The 20349-nt window shown below is 48.2% G+C and overlaps 1 protein-coding gene across 4 annotated transcripts; it reads right to left on the bottom strand.

The window, feature by feature from the left end:
- Positions 1–3913: 3913 nt before the first annotated feature.
- On the bottom strand, positions 3914–20145 carry MIGA2 (mitoguardin 2). 4 transcript variants are annotated; one of them, XM_057401487.1, is made up of 16 exons: positions 20086–20145; positions 18116–18361; positions 17287–17497; positions 16253–16365; positions 14087–14204; positions 13459–13598; positions 11884–12001; positions 11596–11696; positions 11007–11122; positions 10504–10576; positions 9786–9872; positions 9027–9125; positions 8681–8815; positions 8053–8106; positions 7067–7183; positions 3914–6287 (listed from the first exon to the last, which is right to left on the bottom strand). In XM_057401487.1, exons 2-16 carry the CDS (start codon positions 18209–18211, stop codon positions 6087–6089), a joined length of 1779 nt encoding a protein of 592 aa, XP_057257470.1. In that variant the 5' UTR covers positions 18212–18361; positions 20086–20145; the 3' UTR covers positions 3914–6086. The 4 variants fall into 4 exon arrangements, with proteins under 4 accessions (XP_057257470.1, XP_057257469.1, XP_057257471.1 ...); XM_057401486.1 differs by having other exon boundaries at positions 18116–18358; positions 20086–20125; XM_057401488.1 differs by having other exon boundaries at positions 11884–11998; positions 18116–18358; positions 20086–20125.
- Between the last annotated feature and the right edge of the window lie 204 nt (positions 20146–20349).

Genomic DNA, 20349 nt, shown 5'->3' with positions numbered 1-20349 from the left:
ACACCCGCCCCACCATGCTGCTGTGGGGTGCGGGATGCCCCAGGTGGGACCCACATCTCGAGGTCCAGGGGGGGCTGCGGAGGGTGTGAAGCCGTGGTGTGGGGAGTGGAGGGCGGCATAGAGGGGGGGTCCCCACGGCTCCGGGACAGGGCCGCCCCCCCGGACCCCTTCACCAGCTGGGGCTCGGTACCCTCCGAGGCAGGCGCATGCGCAGCGCCCAGTCCCGTCCCGTTCCCCCCCATCCCCAAACGGCGGCTCACTATGTGGCAGCGCGCCCCGGCGCACGCGCGCCCCGCCGCCTCCGGCCGGCAGCTCAATGGCTCACTATTTCGCAGCTGCCATCCCGGCCCTCAGGGGTGCCGTGGGGCGGCGGGAGGGGCCCCGCCGCGGGCAGCGGAGCGGCGGGCAGCGGGGTTGGGGTGAAGCGGCCTCCTCACCCGGCTGCTGCCGTGTGGTGCCCGCCATGAGAGGGGCCGTGTGGGGCTGGTGCTGGAGGAGCTGCTTCATCCCCTTCACCCGCTGTCAGTGACAAAAAATCCCCTTGTGTCCTGTCACCCTTTAAAGGGTGTTGGTTGGAGGGAATCCTTCATCTTATAAACGGTGTTACCACAGCACTGGATTCTTGCACAGCTTAAGCCCATTTCTTAGCTCAACACACAGGTGATGATTTTCAATTTATAACCTCTCCAAAATTGAAAATGCCCTTTTTTATCCTTCTTTTAATAGCCACATCTCCTTTATAGCTCAGTGAAGGACCAGCGGACGTGCACATGTGAAACTCCTGAAGTAAAGCCCTGGCAGAAAACAACGTGCACCCTTCAAAAGGCATTACAAAGACCAGGCACCACCTGGTCTAAAGGTAATAACCTTTCATCCCCTCTCCAACTAACTTTGAGTACTGCAATCAGCTGCTTTGAAGACCAAATTGAAATCAGTGTGACCCCAGAGGGTAATACTTACCTGCGGAGCCCAAACCACCAGAACAAACTGCAGCACTCCACAAGCGAGACCCAGGAGCAGCATCACACAGGAAAGGTTGCAGAAGGCAAAGCCATCTTTACATGAGCACATCAAATTGTCTTATAACGTAAAACTTATGGGGTTTTCCTGTCAGAATAATATGCAAGAGCAGCACAAGTGATAAACATAGGCAAGGGGGTGCCTTTAATTTGTGTGTATGTCAGGGAAGGGTTTCTATCCCCCAACACGTTCACCCAAACAGGGAGAAAACTCCTTTTCCTGCAGTTGTGAAATACCTTATTTTAGATAGCAATGATGATTACGTCCCATTAATTCCAACAGGTTCTTCAAAGCTGACACATTTCCCCCCCTTGCAGGAATTAAAATAGCAATAAAGTCTTATTATTTGGAGAGAAAGAGCAAATATTTACTGCAGAAGTCAAGCTCGTTGCAGAAGGCTGCTGCGAGGTAGCATGAGTGATTTGCTGCTTTCATAGTCGAGTTAAATAAATCTCCTCCTTCCCAAGCTATTGAATATAGAGTTATGCTGGCAGAGTGGATTACATTTGATCTATGTACCATGACAAGTACTGAAAATTGTGGGCTTCATTGCTATATTCACCCACTCCTTCCTGAACAGAAGAAGAAAGTGTCAATACACAGCACAGCCTTTGCTCTGTTCCTTCAGCATAAGAAAGCACAAAGCTGCTGTAGGAGATGGAATGAATATACAGTCTGACACCATGGAAACCGAGACAAACTCCTTTTAACTCTTCCAACCAACGTTCAGGGTGTGGCACAAGACAGAAACCTTCCTATTCATGAAGGTTTTATTTGCATATATCCCAGTTCATGACAGACTTGCATTAACGCTAACCGGGGCTGGCTTGTATTAAGTGTATGGATGGAATCTTAATCACTGTGGAAGCAAGGAGCTTGCCTGCTTCAGTCTGGTTTCTGCACCATTCGGAAAGGAAAGTATTTAAACACGCTATGATTGAGATGAGTTTCCTGCGTTGCTTAGCAGATGGGCACCTCTGATACCAACCCACAGGCTTTAGCTGGGTTTCTTTCACACCGTTTAGGAGGCTGGTAAGAATGCTACAAGAACTTGGACAGTGTTGAAGAGATTCTGCTCCTCGCTGGGATTTCTGTTACCACTTTATCAGAGCCTGCTGGCCTGCCCACATCACACCCAAACACAACCAAACCACCACGGAGCCAGAAACAGCTCAGAAATGAAAGCCCAGCTTTCAACCACTGCTCAACATGCAATGAATTGTCTTGGTTTAGAACCTGCTTCATCCACAGACTTGTCTTTGCTAGAAGCAGCAAAAGTCCCCATGCAAACAAACCCCATAGACCAAGAAAACCTACTTTTAGCAGTCTGACTCCAGGAAAAGCGAGCCTTGTTTCATACCATCACTAACACCAGAAATGTCACACAACTGTCACCTACATCAGCAACCAGAGAATGAGGTTCTAGCAAGTTTCGCCAGGGAATTTAGAAACAAAGGCCACACTCAATGAAGGAAAGTTTTATTTGACATGGAATGCCCACAGCCTAAGATTAAAGTATTTTAAAAAAATAGCTGCAAAGAAAAAAGGAAGAGGCAAAACAAGAGATTTGTACACCTTTAGGAAATCAAGCAAAAATAGGCACGAGTTTACATTCATTAGTTTCAGATACAGCAAAGGAATGTTCTACTGAAGAGGGATGACATCCTGCTTTCCCGCCTCCTTATATGAGACAGCACAAGTCCTGCTCTTCAAAGCCATTTTAGTCCTGTAGATAACAAGGCAGATTTTTCCTCTTATTTATTAATGTATTTGTGCTTTAAGGATCATAAGGACCCTCCTAGAGCCATTTGGTGCAGTCTCTACATACACGCTAAAGTACTGAGGATGTACTTTAACCACTGGTGAACCTTGTTACAACCCCCACATAAAAAACAAAAAAATCATGCATATCTGAAGGTCTGTTGAAGCATCAGAAACTACCGAAGGATTTTATTTCATAGCTGCAAAGCCACTTCAAATCCCCAGTGATAAAATCGTGCAAGTGTCAGCCCAGCATGATTTAACTCCTTGAGAATAAGGGTTCATTATAAAAAAGGTAAATGCTTATCTCTAGAGATTCTACCTGAATGCCTATCTCATCTGCTACTAATACTGAAGAATTGCCTTTGCTAAACAGAATATGCTGGGGAGAAGAAGATTTCCTTGTGATCTCTTACAAAGCCAGGGGGCAGGAGGTCATCACCTTTGACTCTATCCTGCAAACCTGAGTATGTGGTTGCCAGTTGGGCCAAGCCCTGCTCTTGCTGGGATCAGTGGAAGCAGCCCAAGTCTCTGCTCAGGGTTGCATCCAAAGGAGCTGAAGGCAGCAGGTCACTGATCACCACCCCTCAGGTCAGGGAGAGCCTCTTTCATAGGAACAGCTCCTCTGACCGCACTGATCTCAACAGTATCCTTCAGGAGGCTGCAAACACCTTTCTTCTCAGGCTACACAGGGATTAGGAAGGGAGAAAGAGCAGCAATGAAATAGCAGGGACAGGGCAGGGCATGCAGAGTTTAACATCCTCCCATCCTCCCCTGTAAAGAGAAAATCAGTTTGTCTCTGCAGACATACACTCAAGAAGCTGCAGAGGTTCTCAGGGAAGACTCCTCTTTACCTTCGCTGGGAGGGCAGGGTACTCTATTTGCAATAAGAGCTAAGGAAAAGCATAAAGCTGTAAAAAAAAACACCTTTCTTCCATTTAATTGATTGGGAATTTACAGTTTCTTAGCTTAAAAAGCCGCAGTGCAAGTTAGTGTTGCTTCATGGGACGCTGTTTCACTGCCATTTTCCCACCACAGTGTGAAAAGACCTGCACACAACATGCTGCCTCATGCACTGAGGCCAAAAGACACTCAAAGTAGCAAATAAATACACATAAAACAACTCTAAAAATGAGAAATTAACAGCATTGATTCTTTAGAATTACAATCTGTATTATTACATTAACCTTCACATTTTAGCATCTTTTTAACCATTATACAAAGCTGCTGAAGTTACTCGTTCTTCTAAACCAGCCACATAAGAACATAAAGTACTATAAACTCCCCCCCCACAAGTAACTTGCTTTTATAATATAACACATTTTTGAATCACATTTACACAGAGCAGGTGTGTCATGCTAATACAACATCCACTGTTCCTTCTCTCACATCATGCTGCCAGTAGCAAAACACCTCAGAGACCTCTCCTAGATTCAATTGCTGCCTCTTAAAGCCTCCTCATAATAGCTTATTTCATGCAGCCTCACTTGGGTCAGCTGCTCCTCACCTCTGCTTCAGCACTGTCTTGTTTACAGCATTAATTCGGTCTTCAGGATAAGCCACATCAGGCTGGTGCGCTTATAAAGCAACAGATGTTACGTACTCTACACTTACCCTCTTGCAAGCATCTCAGAAGCATTTATCTACTCTTTTGACATCCTCCTGTTTAATTTTTCCCTGCTTATTTCCTTCCTGCTTTTACCAGCAGAATCCACATTAGATATCCTAGAAGGAAGAAAGAAGACATTTGTGTTCTCCAAGCCCATGCACTGACTTTCCACTCACATGGAATCTCCAGATTCTTACATTTTCTGGTCCCCCTTACAAAGAATGGCTAGATAACACTTATGCCTTTTACCTAGAACAGACAGAAGGGATAACTAATCAGGTCTGGAGAACAAACAGTGAAGCCCATGTTTTTGTGAAAGTCCTCATTTTCTTCTCCCTGAATACCTCCTTGTTCTGAGGCTGGGACTTGGAGCTGTCTGTGGATTAAACCAGGAGAAAGCACAGGCTGGACCTTCGACCTTCATCCACAGTACTGCATTCAGAGAGGACTCAGTCAATCACCACAAACCTCACACAAGCCAGGACTCTTCAAGTCCAGCATGCAACACTAGTGCTATCCTATGCTAGCATCCAACTCAGCACATGTCCCAGAGCAGCCAGGTTTCAGGTGCTGGCTATGCAGGCAGGATCACATCATTTGAGAAGAGCCTGTCTCAGCATTACAAGGGCACACATACACATGCATCTGATCTATACCCAAAACCATGCTATGTTTCTTAGGACTGACAGACTATCATGAGTCATTTCCTCTCCACCAGCTTGATCCCAGCTCTCCAGCTGCCTGCACACATAACCCCTTTTGTACATCACATCCACCATCTACACCTCTTACTACGTTGTGCATGAAGGAATAAGCAGCACAGTACATCAATTCCCTCTGCTTGTGTACACCCCACACCTCCTACCTAGCAAAACCTGCTAATGGCTCATACTGAAATGCAGCAAGGCACTTTGACAGACATTAAAGACTTTGTGCATGCACAGGCAGGATGCAAATCCACCCCTTTCTCACAATATCTTGCCTTAGGGGCAAACATAGACCTCAGCAATCTCCTAAGGGTGGATGACCATGGCACAGAGCCTGTCATCTGGCCTGAAAACAGCAGCAACATCGAGGGAACAGACCAACTTCCTTAGAGCTTCAGACTGGTTACAGAAGTCTGCATTTTACTTCAGCGCTTTACAGAAGTATTTCTTCCTCCTCGGGAAAGAAACCTTTGCTAGTCACATTGCATGTATTAAAACACCTAAAGGTAAAAATCAGCAGTAATGTCTGTAGCAACACAGCAGAGAAGAACAATAATTAAAACCCCAAAGCAAACAAAGCCTCTTCAAGAAGCTAATGGTCAAGTGCAGAATTTACCAATGATGTTCCTGCTCCCACACACAACCGTAAACATCAGGGGTTACCTCCCAGAGAACACACGGGTGAATGGGTGCGTGTATGTTGTCCCTAGCCAAGGGAATTGTGCAAAAACCTGGGCCCAGGCATGGTTCATATGACACATTAAAAATAACAAGAACAGAATGGTGGAACAAAACAAGAAATTCAAACCATAAGCTGGCAAGTGGTCCTGGATCCATCCCAGCAAACACTACCGGCTACACAAAGCAGAAGGTCCCACCAGGTTGCTGCGTGTGAAGTCTCGCTGCCACCACAGCACGTTGCAGGTAGTTTTATCCATCTCTGGAAGGAGAAAGGTCCTTGTACAAAACTGTTTTCCTCCCCTGACAGATCAGATGAGCTCCTTCAGCGGCTCATTTTCACCAGGAAGCATGCCGTTCATCTCCGGGGAAGTCTCAGTGCCCAGATATCCCAAGAGGATCTCACTGCGCCGCCGTGAGAGCTGCAGAATGTCTTCTGCCAGCGACTGCACTGTTGTGTATCTCACGTTGTCCAAATCAAACATGTCCTTTAGGTATTGTACTATCTGGTGCTGCAAAGGCAAAGGAAGGTTTACAGTAAGGAGATCTCCCCCCACCTGCCAACACAAGCTCTGGGGCACCCAGCATAAGAAGAGCATGGACCTGTTAGACCAAGTCCAGAGGAGGCCATGAAGATGCTCAGAGGTCTGCAGCCCCTCTCCTACAGAGAACAGGCTAAGAGAGCTGGAGTCGTTCAGCCTGGAGAAGAGAAGGCTCGGGGAGACCTTAAAGCAGTCTTCCAATACCTAAACAGTGCCTACAAGAAATCTGGAGAGGAACTTTTTGGCAGTTTTGAAGAGGTAGGACAAGGGGGAATGGCTTTAAGATGAAAGACAGGAACTTTAGATTAGGTATTAGGAAGAAGCTCTTCCCTGTGAGCGTGCTGAGGCGCTGGCACAGGGTGCCCAGAGAAGCTGTGGATGCCCAATCCCTGGCAGTGTTCAAGGCCAGGCTGGACGGGGCTTGGAGCAAGCTGCTCTAGTGGAAGGTGTCCCTGCCTGTGGCAGGGGTTGGAACTGGATCAGCTTTAAAGGTCCTTTCCAACTAAAACCAATCTGTGATTCTATAACCTCACATTTTTGCTACCAGTTATGGCAAATTGTGCTGTGGGATTCTTACCAATCCAAATTCAGTGATCTGCATCTCAAAAAAAGTGATTTTGAGAAGGCTTTTGTACAGAGCCAAGTTTCTCTAATGCCAAATCAGTCACCAAAAGCACACATCTGCAGCCTTAAGACAGGAGACAGCAGGAGTCCCACAACAAAATTAGGTACAAAAAAAACCACCTTACCTTGAAGAAACTGCAGACTTCAGATAGCTGCTGCTTGGGCCCCAGAAAACCAAAGGCTAGAACAGGACTGACATGCTCCGATACGGAGTAGAAATGAGAGATAAAACCATCTGGTACCTGTCACAAGGAAAGGAAGAATTCTTCATGCTCAGAATTAGCAGCTTATTCCATACCAGCTACCAAATTCCCTGCCAGAAAGCACCACACTGCAATAACTGAAGAGCTACTTAAGAACATCTCTTCCTGCAGGATTACATTTATCTTTCAGATCCCTTGAACAATGACTAGAACTTTCTGTCTTCATGTTGCTAAACTACTATTACAGGAGGAAAACAAACAGAAGAAAATCTGGACCAAGCCAGGAAAGGGCATGCAAATATCCAAGACAGAGCTACTGCATGGTAGCAGCAATACAACTCTCAACGCTCTCATTTCAGTTTGTACCACCTCATCAGGCAAACCTCCTTGTACCAGCTGGCTGTGGGATAGGAGTTGAAAACTTGCCAGAGGCCACAGACCCTGTGGCAGAACTGAGGTTGTGAAGTTGCAGCTTCCTGTTCCACAGGTCCATGAACTCATCTGCTGTGAAACTTCAGAAAGCCACAGATTTAAGGGAAATGCATCAAGTAATAGCTACTCAGAAATCAGTGCTGAGAAGCAGAGAAGCGCAGGAGCCATTCATTCCAGCACCTTGTTTCTTGGAGCCTGTGACCATTCCTATGGTATTGTGAGCAGGGAGAGGGAATACCAGACATGAAATGTTGTCTTTTGAATCCTCACATTAAGAAAAAGGGAGAATAAACTCTGGCTGATTCAGTAAAATACTGGTATGGCAATACTGGAGCAAGAACAGCAGGACCCCAGCGCTCTAAAGCATCACAGAGAATGTGAGTCAGTCTTACATCACTGTGGTTTTGTATTTTGTCAAGAGTTGGGTGCTTGCAGCTTCAAATACATTAGATTTTTTCCCTTTTAGTTTTACTTACCATCAGAAGCCTCCTTTTTGCTTTCAGAACTGACCAGCAGGCAGTTGCTAGAGCCTATGATTAACCGAGAGAGACCATCTCAACCAAGCAGATTTAACCACTCCAGATCCCTTCCAGAAAAGCCAAAGTATGACCTGATCTGGTTACCAAGCACCCCCCAGCATGCAGACTGGAAGCAGACAGCTGTTGAAAGGTGCCTCCCAACCACTCTATGAAACTAATCAGTCTTAAATACCCAGCTAGGGGCCAGGACTAGTGGAAAGCACTGCCACTGGAGCCACAGGAGCTGCTGAGGTACCACCAGAATGAATGGCCAAGTGCACAAAACCACACGTTTTTCCCTACATTCTGAGCTTCTCATTTTCATTCATGAGAACATGCATTGTCATCATTTAGCATCACTGATAAAGGCCATTAGAGAAGTAAATCTGTTGGAGCTTTCAAAACAGGGAAAGCTTTCCTGTAAACAATTTACCTGTACCAGAAGATTGTTGTTTAGAGCTTCAGGAAAGGCTGCTATTTCTAAAGAGAGAATTCAGCTCAGCCAGGACAGCTGAGGTTCTACTCTTTCCCAGCCTTGGCCCTGTAATCTCACACTCAGCACAAGTTTAACTCCCCATTTACTCACTGTCTCCTTGAAGCTGTCGGAGAGCCAGCGGTTGCGCAGCACAGCCAGCACGGAGGAGGGCGGGTTCTCCAGATCCTCAAAAGCATCCATGAGGATAAAGTCCAGCACAATATCAAAGAAACTCATGCACACCACCTGTCAGAGAGCAGAACAGTCTGTAAAGGGAACAGGCTTAAAGAAAAGAAATGGACTTTACTCTTTTGGTTTGAAGTAACAAAATGCAATGAGCCGAAGTACACAATGTAATAGTATTTCAGCAGCAGTACTTTCACTCCTGGGCTGCTCGTACACATCCATTATCTTCCAACTCCTCTGCAAGTTGGTAGAGATAATGTCTTTTACCAACCCCTCTTCCCTCCAGCTCCAGCTGAGTGGTCGGCCAGGTCTCTTGCTTCAGTGCATAATGCAGCATTTCCTCGTAGCTTTCCAGAAAAGCTTTGGGATTCTGGGAGAGAAGAGAAACAAAACACTTCAGAAGGTACAACAGCTATGCAGGCACCAAAGTTTGTCTACTCTGAGCTTACACCAACATAAATGCATGTGACTTCATAAAGCTTTTAGCCAAAACACTCTTCATGCAGAAAGAGATCATTTAATTCTAGGAGGTGTTGATGGCCCCAGGCTCAGCTGTGCCTCAAAGCACCTACACACCTACATTGCTCCACTTTCTAGTAGCTAAAGACCTGTCACCTAGATGCAAACTGAGCCACTAAGGGACTAATACTGTGCAAGCAACAATCTCCCTGTTCAGGGGGTGACCAAGTGACTAAGCCAGCGATCTGAACTGCTACATCACTGAGGCAAAGGTTTTACTATCTCTTCCCTTTCCACTATCGCTTGAGATGCTGCCATTGTGTATGTAGGATGCACACACCGTATCCTCTCCAGTGAGGCACAGCATCAAACTCTGGAGAGGAGATGCACAGAACAGCTCTTTCCAGAGAACTTGGTTAAACAAGATTAAAAGCACAGGTATTTATCACTAGTCACCAGCACACAGATCCAAGTTTTCTTTTTCCAACACACTGTTCAAACTCTGGTTGGGATGGAGGAACAAGTGTCTCCGTGCTCACGACACAGCTTAGTTGTTATACAAACTTCTTACCTTCTCAGCTTTTGTCATCAGTCCTATCACCATTTGTTTCCCAACCTCCCCAAAAAACAATTGATTGCTTTCATCCTCCAGCAGCTCCTGCAAAGGGAACATAAAAAATCTCCTGTGAGCACATACACCTACATGAATTCTGAGCTGGGATCAAGAAAGGACAAGACATGAAGCAGTGAATGCTGCAGACACCGTATCATCAACCTTTAATAAGCTGGAGTGTAGAAAAAAAACCCTGCTGTCTCCAGGAAGCAAGTTAAAAAATCAGGCTGAAAGACTGGAAGAGGCAAAAAGGGAAGCACAGGGGCCACAGCCTGACAGTGGGGCCAGGGTGCAAAAGTTGCTCTTCAGGCTCTAGGCATACATTACCAGGAAAAGGATTGTGGTAAGGAGACAGAAACCATCCTCCCCCACCTCAGAGGTTTGACTGCAGCCCAGTGAAAATCTCTTAAGTGAGAGCACCAGCTTCTGGGCAGCTCTGAAATTCCTAAATCTTTGATTCCCAGAACTAAATCAGCATCAGCAGCTACATAACCACCGCTCTCCAAATCAAATTGCTCAGGATGGGATTGCTTAATTCCCTTGCAGAATTAAGCAAGGGAAGCTTAGGTTGCTGCTTTGATTTGCTTTAGAGAGGCAAAGCCTTCAGCCCTGTGCTGGTGGAGGAGACCACACTGCTGACAACAGCATGCTGCAGGAACCCAGGAGCCATTCTCACCTGGAAGGCCTGCCTGACACAGTGCAGCTTTGCTAGGAAATCCTGGTCACTGTAGCAGCCAAGGAGCTCCGTCCTAGAGGAAAAGGGGAAGGACTGCATAAATTCCAGCTCTCCTGATGTCTGTGTTCGTATCAACTACAGTCCCCAGAACAAAAAGTAAACCCCCAGTCTGTGCCTAGGAGAAAGTAACAACATTCCCTTTGTACAGCTCCCTGGGGGACCAGAGCACCTCTGCAAAGAGAGTTACAGCACAGGACTCTGCCTACCAGCCTCCCACAACAGTCCCATCTCCCATTGCTAATTTCCTGGGACAATTACCCTTTCTGAACCTGTGTCCTAAAATCTGGGGCTACTTCCCTGGGAAGTCTGAATGAGCAGGAAGGATGCTGAGTTTCTGACCACACAGGGTTATTCTGGTTAAAGGGCTGCTCAGAGGCAAATTATGTATTCACACTACTCAAAGGAGCCTCGACAAAAACACCCACAACTCCAGCTGTGTTCACCTCAGTGTCCGGCACGCAACTTTCCCTTCTTTCACTAACTGCAAAGCTTCTTCATATGCTGCTACTGGCTTAGAGAGGTGGAATGGCATTTCCTCAAAGTGGAGAGAGTCAAAGAGCTGTAGAGGTGGCAAGAGACACAGGAAGAACAAAATGATCTCATTAACGTTTGCACATAGAGACCGCACACACGCGCGATGTGCCTTCCTCAGCCAGCAAGCCTGCATCACTGCCAATTATTTCATGCAGAGATACTTCTTTTCCCACCAGTTTCAAAGCTGTCCCAGCTCTGACAGCTCAATATCCCCTAAATTTTAGGTAACCAAGCCACATTACATTACATTTACAGTACTTCCCTGACTGTTATGGCAGGCTTTCTACAATAGATAGGAAGATGACATGGAAATGCCAATTGGAAAGGGCTGCACCACGTCCCTGATTAAAAAAAGGCTTTTTCTAATATCCATCAAGAACCTCCCAGCTTGGGGCTGCTGCTCCATGTTTTACTATTTTCCTCTACCAAGAGGTGTTTGGCTCCTTTGTGGCTCCCCTCCAAGTAGCTGGGCTGTGACACAGCTGAAACTTAAGTCACCTCTGCTGCAGAGAAGAAGGAGTCCTCCGAGGTTGAGCTGTCTTCATCATCTGTCCGTAGCCGCAGTGACCCATCCGTCAATGGAAGCATTAAAGTCTTTTCTGAACGAAAGGAAGAAGCTGCATGTGTTGGAGGTTATGAATTATCATTCCTCTTAGCTCCTGTGCTGTCCCTCTCCCCCACCCCACAAAGAGCCCTTTGTCTAGCTTACATTGCCTAGCTTACAGAAAAGCCATACATCCAGATGGAAACTGCCCCTTCCACGCATTTCCAACTCAGCTCCCATACCCAGGTCCAGCAGCATGCTGTCTGATGGAAGTGAAGACCCAAACTCTTCCTGGAGATGGTAGGCTCGGTGCAAGAGGGACTCCAGCTTCTCGGCAAATTCCCTTTTCTGGGACTCCTCCTTGAACACACATAAAAGCCACCCTTAGTTAGCCAGGGCAGAGACAAACAGACAGCACAGACATGGGAGGAAGTTTTCAGGAAAATGGGATTTGCAGTTTGCAGATTAAATGATTGAAAAAACAAAGAAAGAAACAAGAGAGAGGACTCCTTAATCCTACAGTGCAGCTAATAACGCAAGCGGAGGGAAGTTTCTACACAGCCTATTCAAACCATCTGGCTTTTTAGCTTTGCAATTCTATTATCCTGTTAAAAAAAGGAAGAAAGAACTTGAGAACTTTAACCTGCCATCCAGAATAACAGGTATTTTAACGGGTTATGTATCACTGAGCTCCCATGATTTGTGATTTTAGCCTAATTTCAAGAGGGAATTGCGCCAGAAAAGCTGTGTTGAATACAAGAGAGGATCTAGGACTGGACAACTGACTAAGAGTCCTTGGATTAAGATGCTGGGCATAAGCAAACTTGGCTGTAAGCAGCACAGGAGGATAATGAAGAAAAAGGAGAAAAATAAGACTTGCCTTCATGGCCCTGTGTCTGCATGAGTATCGCACCCAGATGACAGAAGCATTAACAAGAAATGAAATCTATAACAAGCATGAAATCTATTTTGATAATGAACCAACTGGTTTCGAATCAGCTTTAGAAATACTATATAGGACTCTTCAAAGAGAGACAATAACAAGAGAATCCAGATTTGACTTAGGTAAATATTATCCAGGACAAAAGACAAATATCTTGCATGCTTCCTACACCAGGAACTCTTTTTGCCAGTGAGAACTCCTGGAGAGTTGGGAGTTTAACTCCTTTCACAGTCCTGAGCTACAGCTGCTCTTTTGAGCCTCATGGTTGTCAGTAAGCCATTCTAGTTTGGATCTCCTCTTATCAGAGGTCTTCCCTGCATAGAAGGTGCTGTCCTAAAATACTGGGGTTCATAGCTGTAGCTGAACAAGTTACACATCTCCCTACCCCTCCTGCTTACTTAACTCCTTCTGAGTTCCCACTTTGCCTTACTCATGCAGCCAGCTGGCCTCTTATTCTCCACCCAGCTCCCTAGCAAGTGATAGCTACCATCATGATCTCTGCTTTCAAATGCATTCAGAAGTCGCAGACACAACACTGTCACACAAAAGCTATTCCCTCCTCTCAGATGCTGTATAGTTACAGCCTTTCCTACCGCAGCCTCTGCTGCTGGAGGACTTGCCTGACAGTGACTGACACCATGCTGGAGGGTGGGTAGAAAAAGCTGGGGAATGAGGGGGCGAGACTTATTAAAAAGACATTAAAAACACCCACTCCCGTTGCATAAAGAAGCTGCAGCTACAGACAGGTCTTAAACAGAGTCTGGCCCAGCTCTGCCCTTAATTTGCTCTTCTTTAGCCTCCTACTAACTTACTGCTTCCAGCACAGAGGCTGCCATTCAGCATGCTGCCCAGCAAGGGAATAGTGGAGACCTACCTCTGAGATGTTCTCAGATATGCTCTCTTGCTGTTTCTTGCTGTCCCAGGGCACAGGAGTGCTGGTACTAATACTGTCCCTCTGCCTGATGGTCAGTGCCTGTTCCCACTTCTGCAGGGCCTCCTCAAACAGCTCCATGCCTGGCAATGCAACCAAAAACAAGCTATATGAGCCTCAGGCCCTCTGAGGCCAAAGCAATACAGCATGAGTGTTTGCTCATTTAGACAATACAGTGAAGAGGGAAGTTCTCCCCAGCTGATAAGAAAGAATAAATGTATTCTATTTCTTTCCCTTTTAACTGCTAATCCAAATTAAACCGTATTTAAGAACATCCCCAAACTGGTTAAAACATCAGCCATGTTACTTTTAAAGTACTGTTCTCTGCACAAGGCGATCCTGTTGCTCAAGAACAGTATTTTGGAAGTAAATTATTCCCTGAGAAAAGAGAAACATTTCTTTAGGAGAAGACGGGATTTTTGTACCTAACAAGTGATGGAGTTTAAGCTCAGAATAGGATAGAGCTTCCCATTAGAGAGCTGCTGATGCTCTGTGTCAATTTGCACGCTCTTTTTGAATGACAGTGATAAACATCCCTCCCCAGGGTAATGCTACCCTTGTGCCTGTTTACCTTGAATGTAGAGGCTTTCTGCACTGGAATCACCAATGGCTCCAGCATCTCCCATCACCTGGGCCTCCCACATCCCTGCTGATGCTGGTATTGGACTTGAGGAATTGACTGCTGCCATCTGCAGGAAGGGAGCAGAGAGCAGCAAACACCTTTTGAAGTCTCTCCAGGGGTAGCTATGTTCAGACCACACAAACACCACCACCAGTGAGTCACTCCCTTCCCTGAGTTTGTCCTTGTGCTCCCCTGTACCAGTTCTCCCTGCCCTGGGAAGGGGAAGGTATCAAGGGCTACCAGCCCCTTCCTGCTTGGGTTCACACTACGCTGTCAGCTGCGACAGCCCCACCATGCTGAGAGTGGAGGCAAGGTGAGAAGTTCTCCCCTTCTCCACCCAGCACCGCAGGAGGGTCTTGGGAAGCCCAGGAAATTGTGTGGGAATTACCTTCCCAAGCAATTTACACTGAAGCTTCATTAGGAAACCAGGTACAGTGGGCAGCACTAGCAGGAGAGAACTGATGGAGGTGACAGCCCCAGAAAGCTCCAAAGCAATCACTACAAAGGCACAAGGATTTTGATAGAAAGTTCATGGCAGCTCCTGGTATCCATACATGAAACACTGGAAGTGGGAGGGAAGAGACCACAGTCCAAACAACGGAACAGCTGAGAGCTTTGGCCAGGGGGATCCTCACTCTTCTCTTTGTAACCAAAGCTTCTCCTGCGACAGCCAAGCACTAAGAGCTACACAGCAAACTGTCACCTTTCTCCAGTTTCATACTAGCTCATATATGGCTTTTAAAGTCCCACCCAATAAAGTGCTGGGCTCAGACACCATCAATGGCCAGTGTTTTCATATGGCTCAGAAAAAGGTGTCCAACTGCGAGTCTGATCATAGAAAAAAACCTACCGCAATAATCTGACCAATGACTTCTTGCCCTGCCTCCACTGGTTGATCTCTGGAGTGTTAATAAATCACCTCGAGACCCAGAACTGCAAATCATCAGTTCACTGCTGCTGACTTACTTATTAGATGGCAAAGAAGAACCCCAGGAAGCAGACCAGAGAAGAGACAGAAACTGCAGCTGTGCGAAGGATGAGCTGTTTCTCCATCAACTAACATGAAAGCAATGAGTACAGTGTCACAGACACTCAGCTCCCACACCACGGAGGGGATATGGGAACAGATCCCTCTCTGTGGATATCCCCACCCATGCACCAGCAGCAAAAAAGGTATTTAGGTAGCTTTTTATCTAAAGAGACACCGGCTTCAAGGATACAAATCCTGGACGGCATCTGTGGGAAGGGAGAAGCCGCAGGGGAATTAAATGGATGTGAGAGCCCCCAAAGGGAGAGGGAGGTCAGAGCTGGACACAGCTTGGTGCTTACTGACACGTCCCATCATGTCCCAGTTATTCCATGAGAATTCCAGCGCACACTCATCGCTGGGCCGACACTGCCGCCTGCTGGAGACACACTGTGCCCAGCACAGAGTTTGGCAGCTTTCTGCTGCTTCAACTGTAGAGAACAAGCTAAAACCCAGCGATGCCTGGGGGTGCTTTTCCCCTCTCCTTACCACAGCACTGCTGACCAGCCACCAAGCCCAGGCAGGTGATGCCAAGGGGTTGGTTTGCAGTAAGTCACAGTGCACGAAGTTGCAGAGGTTCACTTGGGCTGCCCAATGCTCCAACAGCAGCCCACAAGGCTTTGGGCAATGGAGATAGATATAAAACAGGTCTTAAAGCCACAAATGCTCCCCAGCAATTCTGTGTCTAGTCTCACAAGAGGTGGATATAAGCAGTGATGGCTTCTGCTGCCTGGTTATGCCTGAATTACCTGTATTTATAGGCTGCTTTTGGCTTTGGAGGAGGTAGAACGATTGGGCTGTGCTCAACCTGCACTGTTTCCTGAACAGAGCTATCAGATTTTGGCAGTTACCTTGGTTTTAACAACCAAGCAACCTGTGAGCAGCCCCAGCACAGGAGGGGAAAATGCTGTTCCGATTTCATGCAGGCAACCCCAGACAATCACTGCAAGGTTAATATCAGAACTCACCCTACAATTAGGCTGTAACCTGTCCTGCTCCAAGAGCCTTAGCATTATCCTTGGGCCAGCACAAGACCAAGGACTTGGTGCCCTTGTTACAGGTAGGTGAACTCACATCTCCCATCTTACCGAGGTGAGGCTGTGGGAAGAACTGGAATGTTTGCTGGGCTCAATGGAGGAAATCCCGCTGAGTGTGTCATTGCTCTTGCTGCCAGGACTCTGCACTCTCTTGCTGGAGTATCCTGCAAGGAAAGGTCACATAAAACCAGGATTTTAAGGTTCAGTTCACTGCAGCTGTGAAGAGGGAGGGGAACGTTGCCCTGGGAAGTGTGATTGTGAATGGGCAAAGCAGCATCCAGTACCTAGAAATAAGTCACGGATCTCCTTCATGCTCTATTTTGCCCTGAGACACTAATAAAGCTGATATCAGTGGGGATCCACGGCTGAGGAATTAATGTTTATTCACCACTCATGGACAGCAGGAGGCAAGTGGGAAGCATCAAGAAGGAACTCCTCCAGCTTCCCCCAGGCCAGGCAGAGCACAGATGGCCCTCCTTTGGTTATTATTAAAACTGTTTAGGGATTTTCATGTTTCACAAAACAAATACTTAAAAGTGCTTTGCTGAGGACTTGGGTCAGTCTTACCCCCCCCAAAATCAATACAATCAGGTGCAGGAGCTGCCTCAGAGCTGGATGAACACTCACAACTCCCCAGCCTACCCCAGGCCAACTTCCCCTCTACCATCCCAACCTCACCAACGTGTCTGCACGAGGGACCCCTGGGTCAGGCCTCATGTTGGCATCACCAAGATCAATACATAACCAGGTCACTGTGTACCCTGGGCTGTTACTGTCAGGGGCACATAGCATAACAGGTCCACAGTCTTCCTGTAGGAAGGGGGACAGAAACTGCAAACCTTGGTGAAAACCTCAGTGCCACTTTTGTCTTGCTTCTTTCAAAGCAAGGGCTTTGAGCTCAGCGCCCCTCCCTTTCCTGCACTAACCCTATGTTCATGGCACTGTACTTCAGGCTTCCAATTACATTCTGCATTGATGGACTATATAAATGGCTTCACTTTCCTCTCCCCCATCACTCCCTGTGCACCCTCTTTGCTCCCTCACAAAAGGCTTTTGGGGGGCATTTCCCTTTTTGCAAGGCCAACCTTTCTTGACAGAGGAGACCCTTCTGGTTGGCAAGATGGGCACCGTGATCCCGCCAGGCTTAAAGCCACACTTCTCTGGAGCAATCTGCTTCTTTCGACGCCGACGCCGCTTCAGCTGATGAGCTGCAAGAGCCAACGCAACCGTCCCGAGAGCTGTAGCAAACAGCACCTTACGCAGGCCTGGAGAGAGCCGCAGCTGAGAGAAGACAGACTTTAAACACAAAAGATATGAAAGAGCAACAATGAAAAACCAATTCCACCACCCTTGGTTTATTTTTAAAGCAGTCTTAAACAGAAACACCCTTGGCATTCCCCCTCCCACCTGCAAAACACAGCCCCTGCTACACAACTAAGACTTGGAAGCGGAGAAACTGTGGAGCATCGCTTTGACAGAGCCTGGAGAACTTGGTCTCAATCTTCATTGCCAAAACACACTGCATATTTGCACACAGCCTGCAAGAGATGCAGTCCAGGCTATCCAAATTCAGCTCTGAAACCCTGGTATGTAGCTCAGCTTTATGGCTCCAAGTGTTGTGTTACAACAAGTGGGAAATACATTACTCTTCTCTAAAACAGAAGTCTTTTTCTAGCGCCTTTGATGACAAGAAGGGTTGAATCCATGCATTCTCCCAGGGAGGGATGCGGGAAACCCACCAACTCCAAGCCCACCACCAGCAGATCTCCCACCACCCCAAATTCTCCATGCAATTCTTACCAACCCCCAAACCACCCAGGTCCCCCAGCATCACCCCGTCATGCCTCTGTCCCTCACAACTATCACAAAGAAAACCCAAGGAATGAGACAGAAAAACCTTTCCCACTATTGTACCTGCCCAAACGTGGTGTAAACAAACACAGGGATCTCTGCCACAGTCATGGCCAAGGCCTGGATGATGGACATTCCCTCTGTCCTTCTAAATGCCATGTCTGCACAAGGATGCTGGCACCTCCAGGAGCCAGCAAGGGGAAGGGTACTTGTTGCGGATGCTGTGTGAGCTGCTCACAAAGAAATCCAACTTTCCTCTGACACCTGGCTCAGAGTCCTGGGTTCAGCCTTCATCCAGCAATGCTCCTCCTGCAGGAAGAGGGGAAAATCAGGTGAGTGAGCCTGCACCTCACAGCATCATAGAATAGTTAGGGGTGGAAAGGACCTCAAGATCATCAAGTTCCAACCCCCCTGCCATGGGCAGGGACACCTCACACTAAACCATATCACCCAAGACTCTGTCCAACCTGGTCTTGAACACTGCCAGGGATGGACCATTCACAGCTTCCCTGGGCAACCCATTCCAGTGCCTCACCACCCTAACAGGAAAGAATTTCCTCCTTATATCCAATCTAAACTTCCCCTGTTTAAGTTTTAACCTGTTACCCCTTGTCCTATCACTACAGTCCCTAATGAAGAGTCCCTCCACAGCATTCCTATAGGCCCCCCTTCAGATACTGGAAGGCTGCTATGAGGTCTCCATGCAGCTTCTCTTCTCCAGGCTGAACAGCCCCAACTTTCTCAGCCTGTCTTCATACAGGAGGTGCTCCAGTCCTTGATCATCCTCGTGGCCTCCTCTGGACTTGTTCCAACAGTTCCATGTCCTTTTTATGTTGAGGACACCAGAACTGCACACAATACTCCAGGTGTGCTCCTTGTACTGTAATTCACAAACCACACTGTAACAGCAGTGCCACTAAAGCCAAGCAGATCCAAAGCATCTTCTCACCACCAGCAGCAGCAGCAGCAGCAGCAATTGCTTTGCTTATCCTACCAACCACGGGGGCAGGTCCCTACACTGCTCTATAGCAGCAGCAGCCTCAGACTTGACAGCTGCCAGAGGTTTCTACATGCACCAGAACTGGTAGCATGTGGTTGGAGGGATTTTGCTCACAAGCACCATTATAAAAGAATACATATAAATAGATTACAAATAACCACGGGTCTGTTTTCATTGTCAAAAATCTGCTTTTGTAGTTTTCTGTGCACCATGGACCCGCTCAACAGCCACCACCAAAGGTGTTTCCCCAGAGGTTTCAACACCGAGTTTACTCAGTGCAGCTGGGGAAGACGCACATGCTTCACATCACTGACAGAGCGACAGAAACTGAAACCTCATCTTTTAAACACAAACCCTTTGGCCCCGCTCTCTGCCAGGCCACGCTGCTCTTACCTCACGCGCAGCCACACCGGGCTCTGGTATCCATTCCCCTGCACCCACAGGCTAAACCCACCCGTGGTGTTCCAGCTGCATGAGGACCCCCTGCTCCTGCCTGCCCTCACCTCACTGCCCGCAGGCAGGTCCCCCATCTGGGAGACGCTAGGAAATGGTCTCAAGGTGGCAGGGGCCGCGGCCCACACGAGTGATGCGTTCTCCTCACAAGGTTAAACGCAACGCTTTGGCCAGCGCAGAGATGAAGGCAGCGAGGTGCAGGCGGCTCGGGTACAGGCACACCCCGGGGGGGGGGGTGTTACGCCTGCATGGGGAGCAAGGACCCGAGGAAACGCCTCTGCCTGGGGCACCCCTCGCAGCTCTCCGCACCAGGGGCTCTGATGCCGGGGCACTGTGGGAGTGTTGAACCCACCGGCGAGGCGAGCCGGGCCATACGAACCGGAGTTCCCTGGCCCTGTGCACCCCGGGGCGTCCCGCACATGTGCGGCCCGCGGGTTCCCGTACCCTCTGCACCTCAGGGCGCCCCCAGGCCCGACTCCCACTCTCGGGGTCCCCGTCTCCGCTTCTCCCATCACCCCCTTCCCCAGCGATGGTGCTGCCCTATGGGCCCCAGCGAGCGAGCGCGGCCGGCACCACTCACCGTGGCGGGGGGGAGAGGCGCGCAGCCCCGCTCGGCGCCCTCTCCCCGCGCTGCGCGCCATGGCCGCGGAAGGGCAGCGTCTCCTTCCCCCGCTCCGCAGCCTACCCTGGGAGGGGGCGCGCTGCGCGCCAGCCAATAAGGCGGCGCGGCCGGCTCGCCAAGGGCATCCCAGGGACCAGCTCGAGGATGAGTGCGGCTGAGCAGCGAGGGGAAGGGGCGGGGAGGCGGAGCCAACGCTCATTGGTCAGCGGATGACAGCTCCCA

This window comes from Pezoporus wallicus, unplaced genomic scaffold (assembly GCF_028554395.1).
Source record: "Pezoporus wallicus isolate ANWC-B61680 ecotype Strahan unplaced genomic scaffold, APGP_CSIRO_Pwel_v1 contig_8013, whole genome shotgun sequence".
NCBI lineage: Eukaryota > Metazoa > Chordata > Aves > Psittaciformes > Psittacidae > Pezoporus > Pezoporus wallicus.
Note: the sequence above shows the minus strand (reverse complement) of the source record. Positions and strands in the feature narration are given on the sequence as shown.

Coding starts and splice junctions, on each gene's coding strand:
- MIGA2 (XM_057401487.1), bottom strand. CDS start 18,211: ATGGCATTTAGAAGGACAGAGGGAATGTCCATCATCCAGGCCTTGGCC. Junction 17,498..18,115: donor TTTACACCACGTTTGGGCAG/GTACAATAGTGG, acceptor TTGTGTTTAAAG/TCTGTCTTCTCTCAGCTGCG. Junction 8,107..8,680: donor CCGACAGCTTCAAGGAGACA/GTGAGTAAATGG, acceptor GGTTAATCATAG/GCTCTAGCAACTGCCTGCTG.